Source organism: Pinus tabuliformis, chromosome 5_2 (assembly GCF_031772625.1).
Source record: "Pinus tabuliformis cultivar Carrire ecotype Pingquan chromosome 5_2, CPIR1, whole genome shotgun sequence".
Taxonomy (NCBI): Eukaryota; Viridiplantae; Streptophyta; class Pinopsida; order Pinales; family Pinaceae; genus Pinus; species Pinus tabuliformis.
Window position 1 is genome coordinate 405,645,363 of NC_142306.1, and position 12,388 is coordinate 405,657,750.

The window sequence follows — 12,388 nt, forward strand, 5'->3', positions numbered from 1 at the left end:
TTCTAATCTACAAACTATGATGCAACATAAAACAAGTGTTAAAGGAGTGTACAAAGGATAGCACGGTCATAAGTAAATGAACCATGATGCATTAAGTAACACAAGTGGCAGCCAAAATCGAAAAATGAAAGGTCAGCTAGTCAAATCAAGCAGCAAGAAAATGGTCAAAAACGTTTTCAAAGGATTGAACATTGTCTGCGTATGCTTTCCTTCATCATCATAACTAAACCCAGCTCAGAATTGAGGAAAATATTGTGTATTCATCCATAGCTCAAGAAAATGAAAAGAACCCTGATTGAAAGAGAAATACGCAAAGAGAAATACACAAAAAGTGAAGGAAATTGTGTGGAAGAGAAGTGTTGAAAATAGTGTAACAAGGTTTGGTCTTCATTATGTCAAATGATGTAACAATGTAATTTCTGTATTTTTATTATTATGATTTGAGCATGGTTTTCATGCTTAAATGTTTATTTTGAAGTTTAAAATACAACCATGAGTTTTTACACTTATAAAGTCAATAATTGTCAAAGAGTCCTTCCAGATCATCAAATGAAAACCACCGAAATGTAACCACCGAATTCATGCCCACCGAAGTCAAAAGAAATGGTATCCGCTTGGAATGTCGACCTGAGAGAAGGGATCACGTCGGCTTGGAGAAGGGGATACAAGCCTATAAATATGCCACTATGATCTCACCTTGAAGTAAAACGCAATCTCTGATTCTCGTATCTAGATCAAGGGAAGTCGAGACAAAGGAGGAGAGCTGCAGCAAGAGGAAGTATGTTCCCTCACCCGAGATTGTCTTCTCATGTGCAGAGGTCTAGTTTATGAACTAGGGTATCAATGCGAAGGTGTATTGGTTGGGTTTCATGATAGATCTAGCCTTAATCTATAAGGAAGATCTAGTCCCTTGAAGATCGAAGTATAGGAAGGGCTAGAAGAGCCTCTCTTCCCCTTGCACATGCCTCCACAATCCAAAGGTGACTATAATATTTTTGCTGCTCCTTGATAGTATACATTTCGGCAATATATTGAAGTGAATCAAGCTCAATTCAAGGAGTTGTTTCGTGCTCGTTTAGTTGGCATAAAAAGTGAAGGTGGAAGGAGTCTAAATGAAGTTGATATAGACATCATTTGGTGACTATCTTCACGTTGGTGCAGCCATACCATACAGTGCAAAGTTGTAGAAAGAGATTCTATGCTTGGGTACATTTCAGAAGGTTTGTCATCTTCATGTTGAAGGCTTTCTAGTGTCTTTTGTAAAGGTTTTGGAATTTGTCAATACAGATTCTATAAGAAAGAGTTCAATGTTTTTTCCTCTTAGATTTTGGAGAGGTTTTTGTCTGGCTTGGTGCCAATAACTTATGTACTTGTATATTTTGCTCTTCTTGTTTTGGTAACTGTTTGAAGATAATAATAGAAAGAAGAAAGATATAAAGAAGTAATATCTCAAGCAACTATCATAATTAAGATAAATTGAATAATTTAGTTTGCCCTTAATTTCTCAACATGGTATCAGAGGGTGGTTCATCAAAGGGAAAAAATAAGATCAACTCCCTCATGCATCATTTGGAAAGTATTGGTCTATTGTTGACAAACCTCATCAATCAAAAGATCAAGCAAGCATGGGTTTATCTAATCTCCAAATCTGACAGATCTACAAAAGTTGATGGTTTATTCTCTGCACTCTCGGGCACATTCCAAGATGAAAACATTTGGGTAATATATAGTGGAGCTACAAGGCATATGACAGGTCACCATCATCAACTCAAGACTCTCTCCAAGGGAAAGTACTCCTATTCTATGGAGCTTGGTGACAAAAAAAACTATCCAGTGAAAGGCATCAGATCTACCTCCATCAAGCTTGATGACGGAAGTAGCATTCATCTCAACGACTGTAGAAATTCCCGTTGTAGATCAATAGATTATGCAATATACTAAAACACAATACAAGATCTACTTCTACAACACTTTGCGGAAGCTTAATCAAATATGATCAAGATCAATGGGAACACATATAACTAAGAATGAGAAATCAATCACACATAACACAGAAGAAATAACCCAGGGAAAGCCTCAGCATAAAACCCCAATTTTTGTATTATCATACAAGTGGAAATCTTGTTCAAGTTACAAAAAGAATCAGCTCTCAAGCTATCCTGCTCTCTCTGCAATCAAACAATACAGGTCACGGACTAAATAGACATAGTATATTTCCTCCGCAAGCCCTCCAAGCCTCCTATTTCCTTGCGAATTTTTTCTTGGGGTCCAGTGAAGCCACATGTGTGAATTGGCCTCATCACACTCACAAAACCTGAAGAAGTAACTGCGAAATCCTCAAGGAAAGAATTCCTTTTGCATGCAAGGAATACTCACAATGGAATATTCTAGCGACTGATAATACACTGTCCCTCCATCTGATCTCAACTGGGTCTCTGTCTGAACTGACATGCATGAGTTATTTATGAAAGAATATTCAGTTATCTGAAGTGTAGTAGTTACATGCATGCATGCATTAACTAACTGAACTCACATTAATTCAACAAACTGTTTGAATTAATCTAAATGGACTTGACTCAGTTAACTGAGCCAACTAATTACAACTCATCCTTATCTCTTTAACTGATGGATAAATTCCTCAATTAATGGAGAAACTGTTGCATGTCCCCACATAGATTTCATGTTTGATTTTCCTTAACTAATTAACTCAAGATGAGTTAATTAACTATTTTACAAACAGCTGCTAAGATCAAATTCGAATTTTACTTCACTATTTTAGTTCAAGGACTAACTAAAATAGGAAGGTATCTTGAAATGCTATTTATAGAATGTTATTTTTAGCACTTCCATTTTCATTCCTTGTTGCTATGTTCAACACTAGTTGAATTGCTATTTATAGCAGTGCTATTTTTAGCATTTCTTGTTGCTATTTTCAACAACAACATCCTCTATCTTCCAGGTCTGTGCAAAAATATTATTTCTATTTCATCTTTAGAAGAAAAGGGTGATAGAGTAGCTTTTATAAATGGAAAGGTAGTTGTTTGGGCTAAAGATTCAAGTCTTGAAAAAGCTAGAACCATTGGTGTCCAAGAAGGCAGATTATACAGATTAGCCTCTCCTTCAAATCAAGCACTCGTACATACTGAAATCAGCCCATGTGAATTATGGCATAGAAGGTTGGGTCACTTACACTTCAAAATTCTTCCAACCCTGAACTCCATAGTGAATGGAATCCCAAATATTAAGGAAGAACATGAAGGTATATGCAAGGGTTGTGCATTGGGCAAGATTGCAAAGAAGCCATTTGGACATAGCACATCTTGTGCTCAAGAAATACTTGATCTTATACACTCTGATGTTTGTGGTCCTATGACCAAATCTCTTGGAGGACATCTATACTATGTCACTTTTATAGGTGACCACTCTAGGAAAACTTGGGTTTACCTTCTTAAATCTAAAGATGAAGTCTTTTCAAAATTTCAAGAGTTCAAAGCTGAAGTAGAAAATCTCATAGAAAGGAAGGTTAAGATTTTGAGATCTGACAACGGTGGAGAATACACTTCAAAGGAAATTATAGCCTTTTGCAAGGAGGTCGGGATTAAGAGGAAACTTATAGTTTCATATAATCCTGAGCAGAATGGAGTAGCTGAATGAAAGAACAGGGCCATAGAAGAAGGTGTCAAAGCAATGATTCATGACCAAGATCTACCAAAATTCCTATGGGGGGAAGCAACAAAGACTGTTGTCTATATACAAAATAGAAGTCCCCATAGGTCTCTAAATAATCGAACACCTAAGGAAGTCTTCACTGGGAAGAAGCCTACCGTGGATCATCTCCAAATATTTGGGTGTCTAGTATATATCCACATTCCAAAGGATAAAAGGAAGAAGCTAGATCCAACAAGAAAGAAGGGAATATTTGTGGGATATAATAATTCATCCAAGGCTTACAAAATCTACATCAAAGAAGGACATCATATAGAGGTAAGTCGAGATGTAATATTTGATGAAAATATTGCATTCAAAAGGTCAAAAGACATTTCATCCGATTATGATGAAGAAGATATTCCTATATTCGAGGAAGAAGTCAAAAAAGAAGAAGACAATACTCATCAAGAAGATGAAGGTCTGAGTGAAAGTGTCACTATCCCTGAAAAGAGGAATAGACCTAATTGGTTGACCTCCACACTTCAAGAAGCTGAAGGACATCAGGCAAGTGAAAAATCTAGAGAAAGCAAGAAATCCAATAGGTACTCTAGATATGCGATGTACATGTCAAAATTGATAGAAGATGAGCCATCCACATTTGAAGAAGCTTCCAAGCATCCTGAGTGGAAGTTTGCCATGAATGAGGAATACCAATCGAAAATGAAGAATGGGGTTTAGGAAGTTGTTCCTAGACCGGAAAACAAATCTGTGGTAACTTCAAAATGGATTTACAAGATTAAGCATGTTGTGGATGGGAGCATAGACAAATACAAAGCCAGATTTGTGGCTAGGGGTTTCTCACAAGAACAAGGAATTTACTATGAATAAACATTTTCTCCTACAAGAAGATATGCAACCATTCGTTCATTGATCTCTCTGGTTGCATCCATGAAATGGAAAGTTCATCAGATGGACGTAAATACCGCATTCCTGAATGACACCATAGATGAAGAAGTCTACATTGAGAGAACTTTGGGATTCGAAGTCAAAGGTAAAGAAGTCTATGTTTATAGGTTGAAAAAGGCTCTATATGGCTTCAAGCAAGCACCTAGAGCATGGTACACCAGGATGGATGCTTATTTGAAAAGACTGGACTTTACCAAATTTCGATTGATCCTAACCTCTACATCAAAGTGGTAAGAGATGAACCTGTTATCATATTACTATATGTAGATGATCTTCTACTAACTGGTGTAGAAGAACGTATTCAGGAATGTAAGAAACAACTGACTACAAAATTTGATATGAAGGATCTAGGATACATGCACTATTATCTGGGACTAGAAGTATGGCAAGAACCCAATGAGATTTATTTGGGTCAAGGGAAATATGTGATTGAAATTATCAAAAGGTTTGATATGATGAAATGCAAGCCTATGATGACTCTGATGAACACAAACCTGAGACTGTTGAGAAACTCTGAATCCAGTCTAGTGGATCCCACAAGGTATAGGAAATTAATTGGATCCCCGATGTACACGGTAAATACTCGACCAGATATATGTTTTGCAGTGAATGTTCTCAGTCATTTCCAGATGGAGCCTTGTCATGACCATTGGGTGGTATCCAAGCATATATTGAGGTACTTGCAGTGAACCTTACATTACTGCCTAAAATATGAGAAAGGGAAAGATGTACTTTTGATAGGATGTACTGATTCCGATTAGGGAGGCAGCGAGAAGGATGGAAGAAGCACAACCAGAGGATGCTTCAGCTTAGGATCCTCGATGGTCTCTTGGATTAGCAGAAAGCAAGAGACAGTTTCCTTAAGCAGTGCTCAATCTGAGTATGTAGCAGCATGTGAATTCAGCCGGGAAGCAATTTGGTTAAGGAAATTGTTATCCGACTTATTTGTAGGATTGTTGGCCCCTATAATTATTCATTGTGATAATACCATTTGTATAATATTGTCTGAGGACCCAGTGTTTCATGGGAAGACAAAGCACATAAATAATAAGTATCATTATATTGGGATGTTGGTGCAGGATGGAGTGTTGAAGCTGGAGTATGTTCCCACAAATGAGCAGACTGGCAACTTATTAACGAAATCTCTTCCGAACAAGAAGCTTGTGTACTTTCGAGACAAGATTGGTCTGATTGATATGTCGTCCCTATTTGAGTGGGAATGATAGACAGTGCATTTATGTCTTCCGAGAATGAAGAAGAAATGGAGGATTGAATTATCATCTAGCATCCGACACTCTTTGAGGATGTGGTAGGGCATCCAAGACAATAGTGGGCAAGAGGACCAATATTCTTTAGGGCTAGGAACCCAAGATGAGAATAGTCCTAGTAGGGCATACTCAGAAAACACCTGAGTGGGTATGACCTTAAGAGAGACAATGACAAGTGTGTCTATAATTCATTGGTCTCGTCAACATTGTGCTCTGATCTATTTAAGAGATAGAGTGATTAGTCAAGTCCTTGCTATATGGAAACAATGTTGGTTAAAATGAATCTAGAACAAATGAATAACTAATCTGAATCTTTGCTTATGAGAACTCTTGTATTGAGAATGTCCATGTACCGTGTATGTATGAATACCTCCCTAGTTAAGAGGGAGTGTTGAAAATAGTGTAACTAGGTTCGGTCTTCATTATGTCAAATGATGTAACAATGTAATTTTTGTATTTTTATTATTATTATTTGAGCATGTGTTTCATGCTCAAATGTTTATTTTGAAGTTTAAAATATAACCATGAGTTGTTACACATGTAAATTCAATAATTGTCAAAAAGTCCTTCCAGATCATCAAATGAAAACCATCAAAATGTACCCACCGAATTCATGCCCACTGAAATCAAAAGAAATGGTATCCACTTGGAATGTCGTCCTAGGAGAATGGATCACGTACGCTTGGAGAAGGAGAGAAAATCCTATAAATAGGGCACTATGATCTCACCTTGAAGCACAACGCAATCTCTCATTCTCGTATCTAGATCAAGGGAAGCCACGACAAAGGAGGAGAGCCGCAGTAAGAGGAATTATGTTCCCTCACCCGAGATTGTCTTCTCACATGTGGAGGTCTGGTTTCTGAGCTAGGGCATCATTGCGAAGGTGTATTGGTTGGGTTTCATGATAGATCTAGCCTTAATCTATAAGGCAGATCTAGTCTCTTGAAGATCGAAGTATAGGAAGGGATAGAAGGGCCTCTCTTCCCCTCGCACATGCCTCTGTGATCTGAAGGTGACTGTAATATTTTTGTTACTCTTGTACAATATACATTTTGGCATATATTGAAGTGAATCAAACTCAATTCAAGGAGTTATTTCATGCTTGTTTAGTTGGCATAAAAAGCGAAGGTGGAAGGAGTCTAAATGAAGCTGATCTAGACACCATTTGGTGATGGTCTTCACGTTTGTGCAACCATACCATACAGTGCAAAGTTTCAAAAAGAGATTATATGCTTGGGTACATTTCGGAAGGTTTGTCATCTTGATGTTGAAGGCTTTCTATTGTCTTTTGTAAAGGTCTTGGAATTCGTCAATACAGATTCTATAAGAAAGAGTTCAAGGGTTTTTCCTCTCATATTTTGGAGAGGTTTTTGCCCTAGCTTGGTGTCAATAACTTGTGTACTTGTATATTTTGATATTCTTGTTTTGGTAACTATTTGAAGATAATAATAGAAAGAAGAAAAATCTAATGAAGTAATATCTCAAGTAGTTATCATAACTAAGAGAAATTGAATAATTCAGTTTGCCCTTAATTTCTCAACAAGAAGAACCCTACGCAGTGGAGGAATTGTGTGAAAAAATGCATGGAATTTCAAGGAGGTATTGGAGGAACTCCGTGGAGAATAAGGAGAGAGCAAACGATATTTCCTCTACGCTGAGCTAACATTTCTCCCCAACAAATTCTAAAAATCACATATTGATTAGGTAAGAGTCAATTCTGGGGTCTCCTCAACAGTTATAAGATTTCAAAAAAAGGGTTAAACTTAAGATTTTGTTCAGACGTGTCATAATGTGAGAGAAACAAGACTCCAGATATGCATTTTCAATGCTCTGTCACCTTAAATATACTCTGCCACCTATAGAAACCATGATTTTTCGAGATGATGGAGGAGAGTTTAATTAAAACTGTATGTTTACACAGGAAGGACAAAACCATTAACAAGAAATTTCTACAAGTTTTCTACATGTCACTTGCAGTTCAAGTATCAAAACAACGATTTCCTCTTGAAATTTTTGTCAAAAACATTGCACATAAAAATGCAATGAACATTTATTCAAATACATGGTACGCAATTTTTGAAAATGAGTGAGCTTTTCATTAATTTTTATGAGAATATTTTGCAAAAGAAGAGAGATTTAAATACGATTTTCAAAACAGTGAGATACTTTTCTTACAGTGGAGATTTTTGTTTTGGGTCTTTTACATAGTAAGAGTTTTTATTCAGTTTACAAATAGAGGATTTTGTTTGGATACCATTTGAAGTAGAAGACAAGGAAATTGAAGACTTATAAGCAAAGGAAGTAATCTCATTTTTTTCAAAGCTACAAAGATATGGTAAGTACATTTACCATGATTTTTATCCAAGGATTGCATGAATAAGAAGGTTAAATTTATATATTTTTCTTGCTATATTTGTGATGAGGTTATTTACTAGACAAGGCTATATTAATTAGTATAGAGAGCAATGCAAATGGCAACCAAAATTGAGCCTAAAGACTTCAAAATAGAAAATTGGAGTAAGGATACAGTGTAGAAATTATACCAAGCAGGGCTAATGGAGTTTCTTGAGAAGTTCAATGGTCACAATGATAAAATCACACAGGAGTTCATATAGCATTCTGAACATGGACAAACTAGGGTTGGTGAACTCTCTATACCATTAAATCCAAACTTTCTTTCTCAGGCATTCTACCTTCCTTTGATAGGAGAAGAGTATCAAAAGGGTTTGCATTTTAAGGAGAAGGGATGGGCCTTTTTCCTGGTAAAACCAAGGAAGGGATCCTTTGACAGAACAAAAGGGATTCAAAGAGATTGGCTTAGAGAACCTTGATCAAAATTAGTTTTGATTATCCAAAAGTATTTCACTTGTGATAATCGGTACAGTGTGGTATATCTCTATCATATTAAATTGCTTCAACATATAAAAGGAGATTGTAAAATCAATTTACCTTACTTCTTTTCAAAGAGCTTAACTAAAATGATAGAGAATGTAAAAAACAAAACAGAAGCTAAAGAAGCCAATATCTATCATTGTGGGTTAATCAAGATACTTGTTGAGTATTAGGCAAGGAACAAAGGGATACTTTGGAAGGAGTTTTTGGTTGCACATCATTTTGAAGAACAAACAACAGGAAATGAGGAGAAGTTTGAACAATTACATGTCACAAGAAGTATTATGAATTCTCCTTTGTATCCTAGGACGAGATTGAAGAAAAAGCAAGATGATACTATGATAGAGAAAGAAAAATCCTTTTGTCCATTCCTAGGAGGTGTAGAAGAAAATCACAAGAAGAACCAAGGAATGAAGGAAAATATCCAAAAATTGAAATTATTGAAACTAAACCTCCACAAACATCAAAGCAAATTGATGAGATTATACAGATATTAGAGGAGGAAGCTCAAGAAGAGCCCATAGAGAAAGACTCCCATTTTGAGGATGCTTGGGTAGGAGCCACTTATTCTCATTAATATGCCAAAGAGGCAAGGGAAGAATCTAAAGAATTGCACAATGAAGAATATCTTACGAAAATAGCAGAGTTGACAAGTGAGTTGGAAGACAACAAGATCATGGAAAGACACTTGAAAACAAAATGTACAAAGAAAACAACAACAACATAGCCAAGGAGAAAAAGAAACTGAGCAAGCAGATTAAAAAGCTTGAGACTCAAAATATGGTCATCTCCAAACAAGCCTACAAATGACTAAAGGAGAAAAAGCTATGGTAGTACAAATATGAGAAACAAAAAGTAAAAATTGCCCTCTACAAAGCAAAGGAACATGAGGGTATTGATATTATCCTTCGAGTTGCATAGGAAGAAGCTACATGTTCAGGAACAGCAGGGACATCATCACTTAGGAGATCCAAACGGAGAAAGCAAGCATGAGGACATGCTTAAACATCAGCAAGGGAGAGATGTTGGCCCTCAATTTTGGTCATTTTTGACTATCCTAAATCCATCCATTTACCACCATATTCCATATTATTTCACTTACATATGCTTCATTTTAGTCCTATTTCTCATATTCAGGTAACTAAATTAAGTTTTTCAATTTTTAGAATTTTTTGTAAAAATTGGGTTTTAAGAGTAAATTTGGACTGCATTAAAAATTCTCGTAATAGCTCCATTAAAGTCATATGTGCAGGACACTTGGGCGATATTTGAGCGTATATTTGGAAATATTGGGAACCACGGATGAAGGAACACCTATTGGTTTGGTCAAACTGAGCAAACACAGGCCCAATCAACGCTGGTCAAACTTGACCTGTCATTCAGAAATCCCTAGTAAAAAGGGGCAGATTTCTTATTTTGTGGGATTTTCCTAATTTTGTGAACCAGACTTGATGATTTCGACTTGTATGGATGGATTAGGATAGATAAGGCTGTTAGAGCCATTATAGCAAATTTTGTTTATGATTTTCCTATTTAAACACAGTTTATGAACCATTCAAAGTGTGTGTAATTTTGTAGTGAGACTGTTGGAAACTTTTGAGATAATTTGAAGAATCAGTTCTATTGTTCTATTGTTGTTCATGTTGTGAGTGTTTTATCAAGTTAGTTGTAGCTGAAGATTTCTTCAGGTGTACAAGGCAAGGTTGGAAGCCCCCCATACCAACCTAAGTACACTTTGGTTAAATTTTATATAAATCAGCATAGTTTTGATTCAGTATTTCTTGTTTCAGTTTTATGATTCAGTTACTTAAATGTGTTATGATTTTTGTATGATTTCTAGATTATTTTGGTTTAAGATCTAATTTACATATGAATGGACAACCAAGGGTTTAAGTTAAATTCTCTTTCTATTAAATTATGAATCACAACTAAAAATCATCCTTTTGCATTTCTTGAATCCCAGTTTATAATTTGATGCAATGGTAATGTTGATGGAGTAGAACTATGAGGAAGTACAACCAGAACCTCCTAAGTTAGGAGCCCCTTCTCTTGCTATCTACACATCACAAATTGATGCTCTTTAGTTTCTCTTCTTCGAGACAGTACTGTGAGGAAGGACAACCAGGACCTCCTAAGTTAGGAGCTTCTTCCTTTGCTTATTGCATCTTGAATCAGAGACTTTTTAGTTTCTTTACATTTAGAACTTATGTGTAATATGAACTTCCTTTAACCTTTGAGTATTGCCTTCTGAAATTGATTTTACCTGAAATACATATATTTTGGACATGCTTCCAAGTCTACAAACCTGGATTGACAAGAAAAACACCTACATTAGTTTACTTAGTAAATTGACCTGACAGCACCATCATATCATCTCCTTTAGTCCAATTCAATGGATAATGTGAGATTTTTTACTTGTAAAATTGCCTTCTAATTTATTGGTCTTGCTAGTTTTTATGCCTTTAGACTTGGGGTGCCTGTTCTTTTGAATTTATTTAGTTGGAAGTAGTATTCTATGTTGATTGGTCTTGCCAGTTGTTTTTCCTTTAGATCTGGGGTGCCTGTTCTTTTGAATTTATTTAGTTGGAAGCAGTATTCTAGTGTTGATGGTGTATCTTGTTGATATTTTTTGGACTTAATCTATATGTGCAATGTCAAGGGTAAGATGGAGGCCTGAAAGTTGATTACTTCACTTTTTCACCACATATTGTTGGGTCTTTGAGATCTGCGGGCTTGGAGATTGGTCAAGCAGGTAAATTTATATTTTAGAAGCTCTAAAAAGTGACTACAACCATATCTCAGTTCTATTGTATAAATTCATTAGTTTTTGACATTGCAATAATTGTTGTAAAATACTTTTTAAAATTGTGCAGGTTCAGGCAATATTTTTGAAACTCAGCCACTTGTTGTGAATGAAGCATTGATGGATGATCATAAAAGTGAATTAGCTGAAGCACTTGCAGAGAGAAAGTTATTTTTTTGCGCTCGCCCTGAAACTCTAGAAGAAATTATACTGCACATGGATCTAGGGTCACTCTTCCCTTATCCACTATCAATTCCTATGGCAGACGTTGAATCAATCAACAATTTTTAGGTTTTCCTAATAGATGAGCTCCAACGTATGCTTGTTTCATGTGACCACTAAAACATTTTACAACTATGATAAACCAGAATTGTCTGCTCTAAAACAAGAAATGATGAAGTTGCAGCCTCAATTTCAATTCATTTGAATGCAAAACTTCATGACAATGTGTCTATCTATTTTTAATTTAAAATCATGCTATGATTTGATAATCAGTTATGTTTTACGAGATGAAGGTTGGAGCTAAAACTACTATCTTGTTTCGAGGAGCATTTTGTATGGGAGGTGAAGAATATTGAAATTATAGTATATATGTGGTGTTTGTCATGGTTGTAAGAATTCAACTAGTCATGTTGAGAAGTTTTTTTTTCCTTTAATGAATTCCAAAGAGAAAATGTTTATTTTCGGGAGAAAGAACACGCAATTCATTAGCCATGCCAAAGATTATTTCACAATAAATGTATGTTGACACCTAATCATAGGGATTGGGTGAACAACTGTAATTAAGTGTAAGTAAATAATAGAGGAAAAG

At 35.8% G+C, this 12,388-nt stretch overlaps 1 protein-coding gene across 1 annotated transcript in view; it reads left to right on the forward strand.

Moving 5' to 3' along the window:
- LOC149159241 (uncharacterized) overlaps window positions 1-11,868 on the forward strand; it is a 56,690-nt gene extending 44,822 nt beyond the window's left edge. The window contains exons 2-3 of the mRNA XM_089434239.1: window positions 11,440-11,526; window positions 11,648-11,868. Coding sequence (XP_089290365.1) covers window positions 11,440-11,526; window positions 11,648-11,868 — 308 coding nt within the window. The remainder of the gene's footprint in view (window positions 1-11,439; window positions 11,527-11,647) is intronic.
- The last annotated feature ends 520 nt before the right edge of the window (window positions 11,869-12,388 follow it).